The sequence below is a fragment of the Chroicocephalus ridibundus genome, chromosome 4 (genome assembly GCF_963924245.1).
Source record: "Chroicocephalus ridibundus chromosome 4, bChrRid1.1, whole genome shotgun sequence".
In the NCBI taxonomy this organism is placed as follows: Eukaryota; Metazoa; Chordata; class Aves; order Charadriiformes; family Laridae; genus Chroicocephalus; species Chroicocephalus ridibundus.
The window spans coordinates 5,716,571-5,736,492 of NC_086287.1; the positions used below are offsets into that span (position 1 = coordinate 5,716,571).

The 19,922-nt window shown below is 39.7% G+C and overlaps 1 protein-coding gene across 5 annotated transcripts in view; it reads left to right on the plus strand.

Annotated features, from left to right (window-relative positions):
• Positions 1 to 18,896, plus strand: part of NELL1 (neural EGFL like 1) — a 293,137-nt gene extending 274,241 nt beyond the window's left edge. For all 5 annotated transcript variants that reach the window (XM_063332728.1, XM_063332731.1, XM_063332732.1 and 2 more), the window contains 4 exons: positions 7,826 to 8,019; positions 13,514 to 13,690; positions 15,431 to 15,655; positions 16,905 to 18,896. In XM_063332728.1, coding sequence (XP_063188798.1) covers positions 7,826 to 8,019; positions 13,514 to 13,690; positions 15,431 to 15,655; positions 16,905 to 16,955 — 647 coding nt within the window. In that variant the 3' untranslated portion in view covers positions 16,956 to 18,896. The remainder of the gene's footprint in view (positions 1 to 7,825; positions 8,020 to 13,513; positions 13,691 to 15,430; positions 15,656 to 16,904) is intronic.
• Positions 18,897 to 19,922: the final 1,026 nt, after the last annotated feature.

The window sequence follows — 19,922 nt, forward strand, 5'->3', positions numbered from 1 at the left end:
AAAAAAAAAAAGGCATATTATATAGCATTTTCTGACTTAATAAATAAAACACCCTGTGAAAGTCCGTATATTTCTAAGCAGATTTTCAAATGTTAAGAGTTCTCCTCTGGCTTATTAAAATACTGTAAAGGGAGTGATGGGTAGAGCAGTGTTGAAAATACATCTTCTATGAGAAGCCAAAGCAACATGACATAACCTTCAAAAAGCCTGAGGCAACTGGGGACGAGGGGCATTTGTAGCAGTCCTGATGGCTACCTGTACTGCCTGCGTGGGGAGCCCTGTCCCTTGTCAGGCTGACCTGATGTTGCTGGCTGGGGACGAAGAAGGTCTAAGGCTCAGGGTGGTCTCAGGAAAAGACAGATGCCTAAAGAAGACTGTGGTTTGGAATGGCCCGTAGCTGGGCTGAAAAGGTCAGTATCGCTTGCGTTGCATCGCTGTGAAAGGGAAGGGCTCTCGGCTGCCTCGCAGCAAAAAGGAGCCCAAAATGTTCTATATTCTGTGGAGACTGAAGGGATGAGTTTTCCTGAAAACAAACTGCCCTTGTTTTGACCTGCCCACCATGCTGGAAGTCCGTAAGGTGAGGTGCTAGTCTTTCCATATGCAAGTTGTGAACAGAATGTGAAATTAGCAGGGCTTTTTTAATGAAATAGCTTTTCTGAACCATCTGCTGCAGGGTACCAGTGAGGAAGAGAATGAACCAGTTTATTTTATTTCATTATACTGGTTTACCAACTAAAAATTAATTGAAAGATTCTTCTAACCCATATTGACAAAGAAATTTCAAACTATGATGTTTATTTTAAAGCGCAACTAAGGATTGGTTAAAATGACAGATAGATAACACTACACGTTCTATTCTAGCTAAAACTCAGTTTCTTGAACGCTGACTTTCATCACGTTACAGAGCTTGTTTGCATGGTGGAGTATTTAGGGTCAGGGCCAGAGTCATTCACTCTATTTCAGATAAAAGAGGGTTCATCTGCTTGGCAACAGCATTTTGTCCTATTCTGTAGAGTCTATACTGAAATCCTGGTGCGTACCTGAGGTGGATTCGGGCCATTGCCCTTCAGTATGTTTTGAAACATTTCTTCTTCCTCCCTGAAGGATAAAACTTGGGGAACAATAAGTAGGCTAAGAACGTAAGTAAAAAAGGTTAAACCCTCCCCCACAAAATAATCATAACATATGAAAATCAGAAGGCCGTGGGAGGGAGCGCTCGGCTCTGACAGATTGCCCAAAGCCCAGGCAGCCGGTTGCTTTTGCTGGGTGCGTTTGTGTATCTGTGGGTTTAACCCCCTTTCCCTCCGTTTATATGTAGGTGGTCTTGGAGCTGAGTCATTGCTTGCAGCCTCTCTGCAGTGCTTGCAGAACGTTTTAAAAAATAACATCTATTTGGGAAGTGTTGTGATAGGTCAGTGCTTCTAAAAGCTTTATTCTCATTGACTAGGAGAAAACAGTGGAGTTTGTCACCTGGCAAGGGACAAATGAGTAAATCAACGGATGCAGCAGGGAAGGTCATAATACTGCGCCAGAGCTTGGGTAATCGGGATGTACGAGTTGGCCAGGCCACTTCAAGCTTGGGAGAATTTTTTTATTGCTCAAAATATCAACCAAAGGCAGCTTTGAAAAGGGAATATGTTTCCATAGCCATGCTTTTATAAAAGATGTCAGCTTCATAAGGTGATGGTGAGCAGGCTCGAATTAAGAAAATATAATTTAATTTCTAGCATTGGTGTTTTTATGAGGCACTGGCCTTTCACAATATGTTATTAAGAATACTGCTTGCAGACAAAAGACAATTGCTGTACTAAGCTGCTACTAAAGTTTACTTGGCAATTAAAACATGTAGGCTATAGTTGCTGGGTTGTTGGTTTTTCTTTTTTTTTTTTTTCTTTTTTAATAGGAGCTTTGCTAGGCTTTAAGGCAGACAGGCAAAAATACTTTATAGAGAGCTATGAGTTGCTGTTTGATACGTATTCCTGTATTAACTATCTACTGATACCATATTGAAGGAACTGGCATACATTGTTTTTTCCCTGCACTAAGTACCTGTTGCCAAATACTGCTGCCTCGTAAGGTAGTCATTGAATATACCCTCACCACTGAATTTTCAGTGATAACCTTTAAGATTATCAGAACCAGAAGAAGGGAAAAAACTGGCAAAGAAATGCTGTTCTGGGAAGTTAATAATGTCCCACAAAGCTTGCTCCTGTCAACAGCAGAAAAATAAAAGCAAATTAAATTATACTTTTTAATCTCCATCTCTCTTTAAGAGAGGTGCTTCTATTCTGTAGACAGCTGTTCAGACTATGGAGTACATAATTCCCGATTCCGTTTTTTCCACGATGTTTCATCTTTGAGAGTCTCTACGTTGTGACTTGCAAGCACACAGAAGGAAAATCAACCAAGGCAGCAGTCCCTGTCAGCTGTTGGTTGTTTTTTTAATTTTCTTTAAGAATCAGGGCAAACTCTGTAGGGAAGCTTAGTATGGAACCTTCTCCCACCAAAGAACCATGGGATTCACCATGTATTTCGTCCTGAAAGGTTGCGTAGCTAGACCTCACTGCAGGGTTAGAGTGGCTGTTGTGGGGAAACGAAGGCTGGAAAAAGGTAGGAGCCAGCAGCTTGTGAGAGACAACTCCCCCTGTGTTAGGCTCCCACAAAAGCTGGGTGCAGGCAATGCTTGAGGGTCAAGTCTGAAGGAGTTTAAATCCATTCTTGGAGCTTTCGTATACTCCATGGTATGCTGCAGTGGTGTCTGTTACCTAGATTAGAAAGTAAGCGAAAAGGAGGTTTTTCCTTTGTTCATTTTGCCCCCTTTCTGTGTCAAAGAAAAAAACTAGATTCACTCTCTGAAAATCTTCCTGTGTGGCTGGGAATTGCTTTTCTATCTATCGTTAGAGAAGACAGAAGGGTCTTCTATAGAGCAGACAGAAAGGTTTGCGTATGGTACAGAGTATCCAAGACCAACTCTAGAACTAGCTCTTTTATGAGTTTCTTCTGTTCTGCTCTTAGAATTTCTTAAAGCTCATAATGTCTGTGTCTGTGGATTTTATCCTGCAAAATAAAAATTGTTGTGCTTACTTTCCATTTACTAAATTCCAATTCTTGTATTCTGAGACAAAGTTGCTTTACATGTCTTCAAGGTAATAGTGTTTAGTCATTTCTATATTTCTAGAAAGCGTTAGTAAATCCTATATTCAGAGTCTAATTTACTATGCAATGTTCTTTAATAGACCATTAATGTCTCTGTAGAATAAAAGTACTATCATAAAATATTCTCTAACTAAAAATGAATCTGTTTAGTGATGATTTTTTTTCAGACGAGTCCAAATCACTTTGATTTAGAAAGAAGGCAAATATGTTAAGTGACAAGTTGCCTGTGAAAAATGATATGTCAAAACAGTGTTTAGTTAACTTGTGTATATATTGGCTTGGGAGCCCAGCATACATTTTTCACATTAACATTATACTGTAATGGTTTAATGTACCATAACAGTTAAAATCAGCACATTAGTAGGGTTCTTTCTTCTGCAACAGCTTATCATGATATCACAGAGCACCACACTGCATGACTTGCTTGCACACATTTATTAAGGCTCTATAGAAAAGTCATACCATTAAAACCTGAATAGCCTTGAAAACTAAGAAATGAAGTAGCTGGGGATTGTTTAAAATTTCAGTGAAGCCGAGTTAATGAACTTGTGTTGATATGTACAGTCATGCTTGTCTTCTACCCCATTCAAATACAGTGGCCATGGGACCTCTCATAATATCTGAGGCAAATTACTTCTCTTTACAGCCAAAAAGGATGGAAAAGGATCCCCTGCATCTCAGGGGATTATTCTGTTCCATTTTGATTCTGATTTCTTGTCTGCCCACGTTACCAAGCTATCTCTGTGTACCTTGAGAGAATACTGGGAAATGAGCGCATCTGGGGTCTTTCTTTTCCCATCCGTAAAATGTGACTAGTTGCATCGGGGCTAAAATACAAATGATCAGGTACTTGTTGCCGTACATTTATTAAAAGCAGCACAGATTGGGAGTGTTTGAAGAGTGAAGATCTTGATCAGTCTTACGATAGTCCTGTGCAACGTTTGACGTGGCATATCTTGGCAGCAATCACTTTGCTGTTGGCTCTATGTTGTTGATAGGAAATAGCGTAAGGCTAGCATGACAAGCAAAATTCTGATTATGATCACTTCCACTATATCCTCACTTTTCCTTAAAAAGGAACTCTGTGGAGGGGGGCAAGTAAAGCTCTGCCACTTTTACTTGGGTTAATTAGTAGCCTGCTACAGATTGTCTCAACATAATGAAAAGAATTGCAAAGTCATATTCCAGGTGTGAAAATAAGATTGTTTTCACAGGTTGACGGGATACATGGAAGAACTAATCCCCCCAAAGCTCAAGACAGACATCTTGTTCTTGGGCTATATGCAGGGAAAGGCTATGGAGTCTCCTTGCTATTTCACATACGTAGCTGTCTATTGTTCTTCAAAGTTGCTTGATTTATAAATGAATTTTTCATCTTCTTCCTACCCAGTGTTGTTACAATAGGAAATACGATTTGTGTACAGTTTTGCCTTGCCCACCTTTAAACGTTCCAGTTTTGGGCCCGATTCTTCTGAGAGCAGTTGTGGAAAAGCGCAGGAAACCTGATGGGAGTGTGGGGAGTTTGAGCTGAGAAAGGATTTGAATAATATAAAAATAATCTATATGCAAGAGTCCTATCGTACAATTTTCATATTCATTAGAAGATTGTTTTGGACATGTTCAGAATTTTAAAGTAGCCTAATTTTTCAACACCTAGGTAGACACGTTGTTTCTAGTTGTTAGCAGAAATTTCACACTAAATATGAGTACTTTCTTCCATGTTTTGCATAGCCATCTACATGCTGATCTCGTGTCAATACGAGCAAGTTCATTTGATCTCCATTAAACTGAAACACTTTCTTAAGCTTAACAGCATAGGAGGTTTTGTCTGTGATTTTTTTCCCTTCCCCATCTCCCCCGATCTGGTTTGAGGCTGAAAGAGTGAAAGGGACAAAAACACGTTACGCTTACAACTTCTTTTCCTCAAGTTACTGGGAACATCGGCTGTTTGTTCTGACTTTTAGAAATGCAATCAGTGACAAGAAAAAAAACTGCCAAAGGGATGTTCTCAGAAAATTAGCTCTATTAAAAGTTCAGCTGGAAATGAGTGCAGTGTCCAAGCCTTTTATATTTGATTAATGACTAAAACTTTTAAATAATAAATGCTATAAAATAATAAGAAACCATCATTTGCATAAAGAACGAAAAAAAAATGAGCAAACTGAGTAGCAATTAGGAATTTATGTTCACGCTATGTTACTCAGCTTTGCTTGATTGGTTTCTTTGTCAAGAATGTCCCATTTACCAGTTTGGGCTGCTCTTAATGGGGCAGCCTTTTTCCATGTGCTAAACGGAGAACAGCAGTAGCAGTACGTAAATACTGTGTTCTTCCCTTTTGGATATGTATAACAGATTAAGTTGGCTTTGTGCAGTGTGAACAGGTCTGTACTAGTGCGAATATGAATAATGTTAGTTTCTGTAATTGCTAACATCTGGCTTTCCATAAATCTGTTAAATTACATAGAAACAGAATTAGATTTCTGTGTCATAAGTAAAGCAATTACATGGAACTCTGTAGGCAATATGCCTTTATATTCATCTGTGAAATCCTTTTAGTTTTGAACTGTGAAAGCTACCCTTCTAATCTGCACTCTGATCCTGCTACATCCTACATATCTGCTATTCAAGGAGCCCTTAATATGGTGGGGAAGAGAATATTGACGAAGCTTGGTGAACTCACCAAAGACAAAGAGAATGCTTCATTTATACCTTTGTCTTCAACATAAAATACAAGTCATAGTCTATTGAAAGAAAAATGGGATGTTTTAAAGAATAATTTAAGTCTTAGAGTAGCTGTTTGAATGTAATTCATTTCACACCAGTTCATTCATAGCTCTCTTCATGTCGCTCTTCATGGTTTTTACCTCCTGTGATACTCTGGCACTTGTTAAACAACAAACTGCAAATTTAAGTTTCTCTCAGTGCAGCACCTTTTACACCACTGAGAGTGGAGCTTTCAAGTACTCATTACACATTAGAGCCATAACATTCTTTTTTGGCAATTAAGACTGTCAGTGCAGCAAAGTACCCCATTTTTAGGGAAGTCTGAGTGATGAGTAATTGAATCGTGCTATCAGGCCACTGGGAATATCCCTGAGAAAGGACTGGCCCCCAGGTTAGCCCAGGAGTGAAGTCCTTCTGCAGTGGGATTGTCTCCAGCGTCCCTTTGGGTCTATAAGCAGAAAGAGGAACAGCCATTTTCTGGTGGCCCAGGCCCTTGACTCAGTTGTGCAGGTTGATTTTGCATTTGGTCAAGGGCACTACCACGTTTCCACTTGTTCCTGGGCTATTTATGAATTGAAATCAGTAATTTTACTAACCAGGTCAGAGGGAATTTAGTGATTCGATTGTTATAGAGAGTTTCCTTCAGCAGATTGAGAGAATTGCTACCATTTTTTAAGATCTGGCTTTCTGAGGAGATGACTTGCAAAGCCATGGCACTTGTCCAAAAAGTAGGGCAACTGGCCATCACACTCCACCTGAATTAGACTTTTGGTAATTTCTCTGTGTAAATTCTATTGAATTTTTAAATTTGTTGGTTTAGAGAGGAATTAAAAGTACTCTTGGGATATATTGAGCGGTTATAAATTTCATACTAGCAATAAGGTCATTTAAACTGGTAAGTGTTGAGGGTTCTTCCTTGTAATTTCTGAATTTATGTAATAGTATTCTGGAATTTTCATGAAAGAGACCATCGCCTATTTCTAGAAGATTTTATTTTTCACCCTTCTTCACACTATTGCTTACAGTTTTCATTGTTCATGTTGGAACAAAAGAGGCCCACCAGTTTACTGGTATTTTATCTGGTCAGTCTGTCAATATGTTGTTTAAGAATAGTCCACAGTTATGTTCTGAAATAAATACCTGTTTTTAACAATGCGCTTAAATGTGTCATGGCTTTTGTTGCAAGAAAAAGAATGCTGCATTAACTCCCTAGATAAATTCATATTGCGTAATTATATTTTACCCTCCAAAAGCAATTTTAATGGGATACTGTAATTCACTTTTCTCTAGTGTGTAATGAGTTTCTTTTGTTACTTATTTCTTTGTGTCATTGCTAAATCATACTTTTCCTGCATAGCTTTTTTCTAAGGCTCTTTTTCTGCATGAGATGCCTCTGATTTCTTTCTTTTCTTTTTTTTTTTTTTTCTTTTTCCCCAATTGTCTTATTCCTTCCAGCAACGGGAAAGGATGCAGTTGACTCCTTCTAGTATGGGAAATGTTGATTATGCTAGGAACTTATGAAGAGTAGTGCACTTCTATTTTGGTGTGAAATCCAGAACAGAGAGTGGTCTAATAGATAGAAAGTCAATCTGATTGTTCCCTAGTTTCCAGTCCCTGGGAGATCGCTATAGACCCTTGGCTGAAGGTTAATGTTCATTGTTGATATACAGTTCCACTGGGTTTGTCAGTCTCAGCATTTACAACTAGGCCTGCTGGAGGTAGTTTAAGAATTCTTGGTGGAATCCAAATAAACACTGAAGAATAACCTAAAAAAAAATATCAGTGTTTAATGTCTAGCAAGTAAATACGGAAGATATCAGAAAGAATTCCTCTTGCTGGTGCCTCTTCCACCAGCAAGGCAGATGAGCACTAATTACTTAATACAGAAATAAAATTTGCCCTGTGAAGAAAAATGTCCAAGCATTATAAATCTGCTGTTTTGCAGATATCGATGAGTGTGCCTTAAAGACCCACACCTGTTGGAATGATTCAGCCTGTGTGAACCTGGCAGGAGGGTTTGATTGCCTTTGTCCGTCTGGACCATCTTGCACTGGAGATTGTCCCCATGAAGGCGGCTTCAAGCGGAACGGGCAGGTGTGGACCCTGAGGGAGGACAGATGCTCCGTTTGTTCCTGCAAGGTGAGATCCAGCTGGTCTGGGTTTCAGGAGTCCTCTAATTCCCTGGGCTCACGTCAGAAACCCAATATTGCAGTGCCACTGGTGTTGGCAAAAATACTAGCGGAAGCCCAAAGCGCTGAGGCGAAAGGTAAGCTCTGCCGTGGGCACTGAAGCTGCGATGGGGAAATTCTTCTGGGAAGTCATCTTTTTTCTTATTTTGTGCAATCACTGACACAGCTGAATAATGGCTAACCTTGCTGAGCTTCCACCATGTCACCCCATGGGCCAGAGCCACTCGGAGCGTGCCTTGATGAGGGTCTTGCGTTACCCTTGAACGGAACGTGTGGGCGATCAGCACGCTTACTGGAAATGTTGAAAACTGGTTTTAATTTCTCTTTTACATGAATGTGCATCTCTCAGGACAAGTACTGTAGTCAGCCATCTTCCTGTTGGTGGTGTTTCCTCTTACTTGGAATACGTGTAAATCAACTGGGTGAGAAGGAAACCTGAGCAAGAGTCAAAGGGCAGAGGACCTAGCAGCAGGCACTTAATTTCCTCAAGTGAAGAAGGGTGAAGGACAGGTTTCTCCTCCTGATCCCAGCTTGGCTGTGTTGGCAGCTCTCTCCCATGAGCGGTGCAGCTTTCTGCACCTTTGGAGAAACCAGGCATAGTATAAGTAGATCAACTTTAAAGTTGATACTTAGATCAGGTTTTTTGGGCTTTTTCCCCCTGGAAATTTCCAGTTCTTTTCTGAGTGTTGTAACTGAGTTAAAAGAACATTTGACTCATCTTTCTTCATTTTCATTAGTTAAAAGAGGAGTGCTGTCACTGAAATTAGAAGAATTGTAGAAACGCACCAATCTGAGAAATAGTTGGTCTTTTATGGCCACTTTGACCTGATGCATTCATAGCACTGGTAAAACTGTCCTTCGACACAGTGGAACACTATTGGCCCTTGCATAAGTTCAAGTAAAATGAGATTTTGGCCACTGCGAAAAGCTGAACATAGAGCGTGAGAATTGGCCTTATCAATCCCCACGTCTCGATGCTTATGAGCCAGAGGAGCATTAGAGTGGCTGCGGGGGACAAGGGAAAAGAGTTGTTTTGAAGTTGCAAGAAGCTGAAAGCCTCACCATTTCTCTTTTGCAATAGTATAGCAGAAGGGAAAATCAAGAACTTCAGAGTGAATAGAACCTGCAAAGTACATTGCTCTTTTGGGTTCAAAAGGGAATATGTTCTTCTTAGTTGCTATATTTTTTACCTCAAGTAGCCTCAAGCTCCCTAAAACTCCTCCCTTCAGAAGCTGAAGTGTACAACTCCACTGAATATATATCAAGCTTTTATTGTAATCTTGGGGAACTGGCTGGCTTATGAAAGGATTTCCAGTCCATAGAATAAACACTTTAATATATGTGAAGACATCTGGTCTGCCTTTGCAGAATCACAACTATTAGTATTCCCTATTTTTTGGCAGAATTACAACTATTAGTATTAGATTGCTTGTAATTTGTTTTATTTCCATTTCTCATTGCACTTATTTCTTACGTTGAATGTTCTTATTAGTATATGAAAATATACAAAATGATTAGTACATAGATATTTTAAACTAAGCCTGACACTGTTTGTTGCTATGACTCTTCCTTCGTTATCTTCCCCGCTTTCTGTTTTTTTTCCTCTGGGAATTAACATTTGCATTTAATTTCACTTCAGGGGTAGCTGCCTTGTTTCAAGAGCCAAATTCTTGACTATAGAACAAGGAAAACAGGGAGAGCTCCTCCTCTGTCGTATCCCAGGCAGGACGTAAAGTCTTCACTCAGCGTTTATTGAAATATTGAAACATATTTTATAAACTGTGATAGATTCCGATATACCAGCTTAATTCTCAGCCCCGCTGCCAGACTCCATTCTTTCCATGCAGTTGCACAGGGACCTGGCCCTGCTCGACCTTTTTGCAGCCCGCTCAGTTTTCAGTGCGGAAAAGGGCAGAGTGTAACTAAATCATTCCTAATACTTCCTACTCAAACTTTGAAATGATCCTACTCGCTTGTTCTATCTAGGAAACAAATCAGCATTTCAGATTTTAAATAATACGTTTTCTTTTGGCTTTTCTTCTGTTATTTTAGGAAAGGTCAGATGGATGTATTTTGTGCACTGGCTGAAACACATAGATCCCATCTTGAAAATAATTTAAAATCTGGAGCAAAGAAAATTAATTACCTTACTTAACTTCGAAGTTCATTAAGTAAGGTTATTTGTGGAGTAGGATACTATGGAATATGAGAAATTATATTACTTCAGTTATGTAATGAAGGAAAGTTCTATTATTGAAGCACAGCAGATTATTTCAGTGTTTCATCAGACCCAGTCTCTTCAAACCATCCTTGTTCATCTGAGTAAAAAAAAAGTTTACAAAAACAAATTTTCAAAACTATAAATTAATACAGTACCTTCAGTATTTTGAGGTGTCTTCTACAGGCATCTTCCTGAACTCTTGTGGATTTAATACACAAAACCGGTAGAAATTTGTTGGGGGTGGGCAGCTGTTTCTCTCTCCCATGAGAAAACTAAGCCTGGCTGTACAGTCCGGCTACATCTGGGCTTGTGAGTCTGTCCTCTAATTAAGACAGCCCTCCATTCCCTGTGTGAAAAAGCCTGGGGGATAAGCACGGCGCTGGGAACAGAGAGATATGCCAAGGTGAAGCATGTTCCTGATGGTGAGAACGGTTTGGTTGTTTGGTTTCTGCGGGGTCTGATTTCTGTCCAAATTAGCTCTGGGCTCTGGGGAAACTCGAGTCACCCTTAACAGCGATTCCCTTGTGTGTCAGTTTTTCCTTTGGTAAGAACAATTTTGTGTTCATACCACTGATGCTTACGAAGCACGTAGAACCGATTCAGTGAGGAAGGTGGGCAGGGAGAGGTACTAATGAGATGCTATATGCTATTACCCACTGAAAGAAAATAAGTTGCTTTCTATGTATTTCTCAGTTTTCTATATATTTCCCAATGCTACTGTAGAGCTGCAAAGATGCAAGTGAGATGTTGTAGCTTAAGAGGCTTTGTGTCACTGCAGTATAGGGATAAAAATGTTTTTTGAAAGGCATGGAGCTAATGAGGTTGTAGATAAAACACAAATGCTTAAAGAATAAAGAGAGTAGCAGTGTATTATGATTACCAAAAGGTCTCTGGCAAAATCATCAGGCTTTGTCAGCGTTCTGAAATGCAGAGAGTAAAGGCAACGTAAAAGGTTAGCTGCTCCCCAGAGGTAACAGCACGGGAGCTCAGAGAAGCACCGAACTACCAGCAGTCATCAGCTGAAAGGGGAATTTGAAAACTAATCTGAAAAGCTTGGCAAGTGAATTGGATTAGCCATTATTAATCAGCACTCCATTATGGAGAGGAGAGAGACAGCCGTCGTCGAGGGCGTTGGGTTGCCCGGACGCCTGGTGCAGCCCCTCGTGCCTGGAGCTGGGACGCCTGGCAGAGCTCCTGTGCTGAACTGCCGCTGCCTGTCTGCCCTCCGCAAGGGCTGGAAGACAAGACCGTTGTGCTTTCCCACCTGCAAGAACAGAGATTTAGTTATAACTCTCCATCAGGGAAAGGCTTTTGGCTCTCTTCTTTCACCACGTGCTGAAAGGATGACTTCTTTTCTTTTTTTTTTTTTTTTTTTTTTTCAGTGGAAAGGGTTTATTCCCAGCGCTGCAATCTGGACCTAGCCGGAGCTGTGGCTGAGGAAATGGGCAGTCGTCCCTACCTCATGAGTTACTCAAACTGCTGAGCAGGGAAACAAAGCTTGTTTATTCCTTCTTCCACGTCTAAAACACCAAACTAGACATAAGTAGACACAAAACTGAATAAAGACTGTAGGGGGATCTGGTCCTATGCCCTGTGGTTGGCAAAAGCAGGTCAGATCCATGTGAGCCTAGCATGTGTTCTACGTTTCCATAATCCTGTGTTCTCTTCAGCTTTCCTTATCAGGCATAAGAAATCATTTTTGTTATTCTTACAACAGAAAGTAATATTCTAATCAATTCAAAATACGATGAAATGCAGCAGTGACACTGACTGACACGCGTACTGGGATTTTGTGTGTGTTGCATTGTGGCCAAGACTGGCTTTGCTTAAAAACACCACCCAAACACAGATTCCTACATGAAAATACAAACAGAAGAACCTCCCATGCTACATGCTGTGGTTATGGCTATTTTGTCTGCCTGCGGAAAAGATGTCCTGGGGTGCTGTCACTCTTTTTAGCAATCACTTTTAAAAGGATCGAGAGGAAGTAAAGTCCCTTGCTTTATGTTTATATAGGTATCCCTTTATTTGGTGGCAATGACAAAAACCCTTTTCCTTCTTACATCAGATGCAGGTTTATAGACTCAGAACAAGGTTCTGATGAGGATATGGAAAAACTGAAATGAAATGACTTGGGTTATTTTAGGAATTTACAGTTGTGATCCAAAGTAGAATATAGCTTCATTCCTCTCACAGCTCTACCTTCAAGTTGGCTGCAGGGGGTGCTTTTCTTGAATAAGGACTAATCCAGTAACTAGCATTGAATGCAGAAGAAGTGCATGTCAGAACTTTTCAATAATCTCCTCATCGTCGGCCGTGATTTCCGTTCCCAGTCTATGTGTGGCATATCAATATTTTGGCTCACCTGCAATAAGGGGTATAATTTCAAACACCGTAGTCCATCCAATTTTCATAACTAGAATTAGAATCAATTTGTTTTTTTCTGTGATGATAATATATCCTTTTCTCTTTACCTGCGGAAGCAATTCTTCTGTTTATCTCAACCAATTCTATTTAATGGTCTTTAACAAAATGGGACATCCAATACTGTAAGCAAATATTGAGCACAATCATATTTTGGAGAGCCTGTGGAATATGGAATACAGCTCCTCTTTAATAGATGAACTGAATTATACTGGATGATGATAAGTCCATTTAGCTTTAAGTTGGTGTACTGTAGGTCCAGATGCAGAACAGAACCAGTGGTGAATTCAGAGTTAAGGATGATTAGTGCTACTCTGGTTTTTGCTATATTGTGCTCCTCTGAAGTTAAAGGGACCACCTTCATAACTTTATTTATTCAAGTTATTTTCTTCACAGTGATACATTCAGTCAAAATAGTGCTACACAAATACTATATTTATTAAAGTGGCAACTGCTTGAAGAGTTCGTTGATATAACCAATGAAATTTGAAGATGCTTCACTAAATTTCTTCTGAGATACTGATTTCTTTTAAATTCAATTAGCTGGAGACAGGAAAACAGTATTCTCAGGTTCAGACAGTGTTGGATCCATGCACTGATAGAAATTGGGACAATACTGGTATTTGAGGTATTACAACTGGCAGGATCCAGTCCTTTTTGGCGGTAACATTGAATATATTAAGAACTTAACATTTCCTGATATGCTAAAGATGTGCCCTTTGGTATATGTACCCTGTGACCTTATCCGGGTTGCTGTCTGACAGTTTGTGGTTGACATCAGGGCGATGTCTCCTTGCAGGACGGGAGGATTTTCTGCCGGAGGACAGCCTGCGACTGCGAGAACCCCAGCGCTGATCTCTTCTGCTGCCCGGAGTGTGACACCCGCGTCACCAGCCAGTGCCTCGACCAAACTGGGCACAAGCTCTACCGCAGTGGGGACAACTGGACCTACAGCTGTCAGCAGTGCCGTTGCCTGGTACGAGTAAAGCATTTTGGAAGGGAGCAAGAATAATAGCAAGGACCATGATTTTTAGCAAAGCGTGCTTGGAAGCAGGCTCTTGGCTCTCTCTTTACCTGCTTCTCAGACTGTGAATGGTGATAAAGCACTTACAGAGCACCAGAGACCTGAAAGCTACACCATCAGTTTTCCTCTTACTGCTGAATAAGTAGGTCTAATGAACAAAATGAAAAGCATGACAAAAGCTTGGGAACCTTGACACTATATTAGCTTTAGCATTAGTCTGCTTTTGAGAACTTTTATAAGGTTGTCTGATCTTTGACTTTTTAAATTTTTTTTTGCACATGCGATGGATGTGGTTGGAGGAGTTTCAGCTTTTAATTACATCAGCCGGTGTGCCTGCCTTACCAAAATGGAGAATGCAATTCTCTTTTTTTTCATTCAGCAAATGCTGGAAAAAAGGAATGCCAGTGCCACGTGGTGAACTAGCAAAAAGTAACGAAAAAGAGAAGGATAAAGAAAACTGAAATTACTAGACAAACATGCAAAGTGAAGAACATTTATTTTCTCATTAGGCACTGTAGATTATTTCCCTAAAGCTTTAAGTTTTGCACAGATATACTAATTAGTGCAGCAATGAACTTCATTAAAATTATCAGTTTTCCATTTATAGCTGTCTGTATAACATAGTCTTTATATATGATATTAATCAAGAGGTGTCTGAGCATCGGGATACAAATTACATTCAAAGCTAAGTTACTCTTAAGAGATAATTATCCATAAAGTACAGCAGTAAGTATTGTGTTTTGTATTCTCTGACGGTATTATTTTTTTTTAATGTTCACAAACGAAGAGCAAGAAACATTTGCAGCCAGCGGCAACGGTTAGATGTGACGTGTTTTACAAGGGGTACTGAGTTTGTGACTAGCAGTTCTTTGCCTAATTTTATGACTGGATTAACATACAGAGTTAAAAGACAGCGATGCCCTAAATCGATGCTACATGTAAGGTTCTGTGCGGTGTGGGATGTTCTCAAGAGCTGAAGTGCTTACAGAGTAGCATAATGCACGTTACTGGAGTCTTTCGCAGGTTAGGTTTAGACGCACACAGCAATACTCTACAGAAGTGACCTGATGATTCTCTCTTCTCCATGTTTCTATCTACTAAACTTCTTTTTTTTTTTTTTTTTTTAAGCTAAATAATAAAATAAAATGACTCAGTGGAACATAACTGGTATTCCTCTAACAATTCCTTTAGGAGTTGACAGTAAAATCAATTTTGGCCGTTCCTAGTTAGATTATGTTCAATGCTTCTCGAACACACTAACCCACGTCTATCTGCAGTGTTAATTTTCTATTTGAACAGTTGCTGTGATCCTGCAGAGATGTTTATCTGACCAGACGCAGAAAGAGGGCATGATTCTGCAAGGTGATCACTGCAAAAATTATAATTTATGGGAAATATTGGAAGTCAGGATTTAATGCTGCCTTTAAAAACCCCAAAGAATTCAAATTCCCCTGCTACGATGGTGACAGTGGTGGTGTTTAGTCAAGAAAAAAACAAATGATAGTCTGCTACATTTAGGAAACGTCAGCTCAGTATTCAAATGTGCATTTATATGATCAACCAAACAGAGCTGATCCATTAAATTTATTTCAATTTTGGCAAAATAAAACTTTTCCATTCAACAGGATGGAAGGTTTCATAGTGGCTAATAAATGGCAACAAATTGAATGAGCTTTGCTTCAATTTTTACAGGAGGGAGAGGTGGATTGTTGGCCTCTTTTGTGCCCAAATCTAAACTGCGAGTACACAGCCATCGCAGAAGGAGAGTGCTGTCCCCACTGCGTCAGTGACCCCTGTCTGGCTGACAGCATCACCTACGACATCAGGAAAACCTGTCTAGATGGCTATGGAATCACGAGACTTAGCGGCGCTGTATGGACAATGGTGGGATCGCCTTGTACAACCTGCAAATGCAAGGTACGATGGGCAAGGCAGAACGGTAATGGAAATGTATGTTCCTGCAGAAAATCAGGGTCGCGTTCTGCCCTTGGGGAGCTCACAGTCAGATCTCGGGGAGGTAAATGAGAGCCGATGGTAGAAGCCTACAGAAAACTCATGCCGTTTGTTTTTTGCAGGGTGGAAACAAAACAATTCTGTGCTTGTTGAAAACGTTGAGCACAGATATGTAATATCCTAGCGCCACTTCCAGACATTCTGTTGGAGAGCCCTTTGGGCATTCTCAGTATGAATCTAGGCTAATATCTTAATAATTGCCTAATGTGAATGTTCATGAAAATGTGTTTTACAGAGCTGGTAAGCAGAGGCAATAAAAGTAATCAAAGTTTCATCAGCAAGTACGCAAGTAGAAATGCAGTGCAGCCCAGAGATGAAGGCACTCCCACAACAGAAGTGGGAAGGGAACGTCACAGTTTCTGTTCCCTGATCTCATCGAGATGGATTTAATCCAGTGGCTCTAATGCAGAAGCGCAGTCTGTCTCCCTCACTCCGTGCAGTGATGACCCCACTGTGCTAATATCAGAATTATGAAAATGTTGTTTTGGGTTATATAAAATGTTCTTCTGGTCACTGTGGGAAACCAAGCTGTTGCTCCAGGGCTTTAAGTTATTGAAGGTAGCTTTTCTGCCATTCTTCAGAGTTTTTCCTATTGGTTTGTGTTGGATTAAAAAAAAAAAGGAAAAAAAAATTGCTCGTTTGGGGTTTTGGTGGTTGCTGTAGGTTTTTATTACATAAGATAGTTTTGTAAATGACTGGATGTTGCAGAAAGATATTTAACAACGGATTAAACTCCAAAGCTTTATGTCCCCCTCACCTCCCCCATATCTGCCATGAATCAAGAATCTGAACTGTCTGCTTCTTTCAGACGAGCAGAAAGCTTCCCTGCATGGATCACGTCAAAACTCTCTCCATCAACTTTCTTGCATGGGAGGAAAGTCCAGTCGTGTCTGTTGCCACTGCTGTGGTGTATTTTATTATGGGGACCGCTGAGTCTCTCACATTCAGGTTTCTAGTTCATGTGTAGTTCAGGCCGGTTCCGTGCTATTTGGCAAAGTCAGACCCCTCGGACACCCTGGGACGATGGGTTAAGCAGACTTTTGTATGCGGTAGATGTGTCAGAGATGCCTCTGTCTCTGCATGCCACCAGCCCCTTTGCTGTTTCTAACTTCTTCTGCGGCAGTGATTGACGCCTGCTTGTTTGTCTGTGCAGAATGGGAACGTCTGCTGCTCGGTGGATTTAGAGTGTCTCAACAATAACTGACGTAGTCAGACTGGACTGTGCCGAGGGAGGAAAACCGATGAAGTTAACACCTGAAATGAAGTCATAAGCGTTGGCGTTTTATACAACAGACAATTACCAAAGTCTCCGCATGAGGAAGATGTTTGGGAGTTGCCTTTGGGACCTATCACTATGCTCATCCTTGCTAGCCTTGTCTGGGTGACTTACAGTACAGCGCATATAAGTCAATGGTTGTTAAAAGTTTTCAGTGTTGTAAATGACACACTTTTCCTGTCGAGACATTTGCAAATATGTTTAAATTATTTCATGGGTAAACTAATGCTGTATTTTTGGTTTAATTTGTGTATTGACAACATGATAGAATTCAACTCTTCTTACTTTGGATCTAGATTTTACAAATAAGACAGCCTGTTGTGATTTTGTCCCATGATATCACATACTTAGTTCCAAGGTCCCTGTCAGATGTATTTATGAAAATATGTATGTATGTACAGTCAAATTGCATAGTACTTATATTTCACAGCTGTCCAACATTTTAAAGCATTCAAAGGTATATTTGATTGGACAGAATGGAAGCGATCAAAATAAGCCTGTCTTAAAAATGTATAAAGTTAAATGCCATGACCTTAACGAAATGGCAAAAAAAGCACTTTCTTCTCCAAACATGCGGAGCAGCAGCAGCAAGACTCCTGTAGTGAGAAATGGAACTAAAACTGCATTCCACCCTCAATTCAACACACATTCAGGAAAGAGTCACCAGTCATTATCAGTATTCTGTCTTGCAAGAGAAACCGCAAATGCTGAAAAAAGCGTATAATCCCTCTGGGTCGTGCCGTGATAAAACAGTCAGAGAGCCTTAAGATGATATAATTAAAATTGACTAGGTTACAGTTTGCTTTCAGTTGTAAGATCATTGATGAGTTCAGAGTTTTTCCTTTTTTTGTATTTACAGTAGTAAAGATGTCTGCCATTCTCAGTTACTGCTACCATAGTGACACAGTGCAGGAGCACCTGTACCAGTGACATGCGCGACAGGAGACCTTAACGCTTGGTAACTTTCACTACCCAATTTACAGCTTAGACACAGATCTACTCTTTTCATATTTTACGACGTTCAAAAATCTATAGTTTTAAATTTACCATGCGCGCAGTGTTGTTTTACTACCTAAGTTTAGGCAGAAATACAAATTAAAACTCTTAGCGCTACATTGAGGTTACAGTTTAGATTCTTTTCAGCTAACGTCTATTTTTTTCATGAGGCTAGAAAGTTTGTGGCATTAGAACAAGAATATATTTCTACGATGATGGCATCTACAGCTTACATGTCACCTTTTTAACGTGCTGTTGTGTTTTGTTCTGCTCATTTGTGTAGTGTTTTTTGCTTTTTGTTTCTTTAATTAAACACTGAGTATATGGAAAAGAGTGCAGAAACAAGTATAGTGGCTACAGTTTGGAAAGTCTACATTTGTGAGTTTTTCATAGGTTCATGCAGAAAATGTGAAACTGATTAATAAGAATGAAGTGTGACTATACAGTGAAAAAATTAGTCGTCTTTTAAATGAAGTACTATTATGTTTCTTATAAGGGGGAAGTGGCAAAATGATATAAAAATTAATTGCAATCATCCAGACAACTTTATTCCCATTTTTTTTTAAACAGGATTTGTTTTATCTAACAGGTTTGTGTGGTAAAGTTAAATTTATTTTCTTAAAATGCCCCATCATTTTCAGCTAGTAATGCATTGACTATATTTGCATTGCCCTGGTGATTGTATAATAAGGGAAACGGTTGTGTTTTATATGATACTCAAAGGATGTTTGTAAATCATACCGTCAGCTCATTTTGTATATCACATTGTAAAACCCAATGGTAATTCAGTTGGACGAGATATCCAGTGGGCTGAGATATAAAGGGGAATGATTTAAAACTTGTGGGCATCTAAATAAACTCCTATGTACAGATTGCTTTCCCTTAGTTTTATTAGCAGAGTTTTAAACCACTAATCCCCGTCCTTTCCAGACGTGAACTCCTGATGTTGCTGAGAGGAGAAAGAGTTTGCCCAGAAAGGTAGCATCAGAGTTGTAAGAAATACTTCGTTTATACTTACTTGGCCAAAATCAGATGTATTCCAGTCTGTCATACACACCAGTTTCTGAAGCTCTGTGAATGGGATTAAAGACAGTGCAGGGTCTGAAAATCATTCTTTTCCCATTTACCCGGTAGTAATGAAGCCCTTTCTCAAGATGTTTTCTGGAAGCTCCGGACCTTGGTAGGATCACATTTAACCGGAGCACAGAAGTTCACATTTTTCCACTGCACAGACCAATTTTCTTCCAGAACTCAAATGCAGATTAATTCAGTAAAACCCTTTCAGAGCGTTTTATACGGCATTATGCGTCATTATCTCCAGAGTGATACAGCTTGAACTGTTTACACAGAGTCAAAATATTGACACAGACCTGTTTGTTTATGTTGCATTTTAAGCAGTTACCCTGACTGTGATGAACTTTTCCTTATGAAGCAGTTTGATCACTAGTCACATCCCATTTACCTTCAGAGCACTCAGAAGCCACAGCCCCAGCTCAAAGAGCACATTGAGGAGGAAAATTTAATTCTCTATGTTCCTCTGTGACCAAGGTAAGAACTTTCAAAACCCCTTTCTCGATGAAATTCCCTATTCTCTATAGACCGATGGGCCCTACGTTGAAAATGCTGAAAAAAAATAATATCAAGTTTATTGTAATAATTTCTGAAAAATCTCCTCTTTGTTTGTGAGGTGGACTTTCTCTCTGCTCAGAAGATAAGAACAATAGTATTAATGTGAGGAGTACTACCAATATAACTTCTGTGAAAGGACATTTGCTCCTAGTTAAGGGACTTGGTCAAAACTCACACTATAGCAGTGGGAATTTTGTAGCTGTTTCTACTTATTTGTCCTGTAAAGGAATATTTTCTCCGTATGTAAAACTTCTGATGACAAGAAATAAA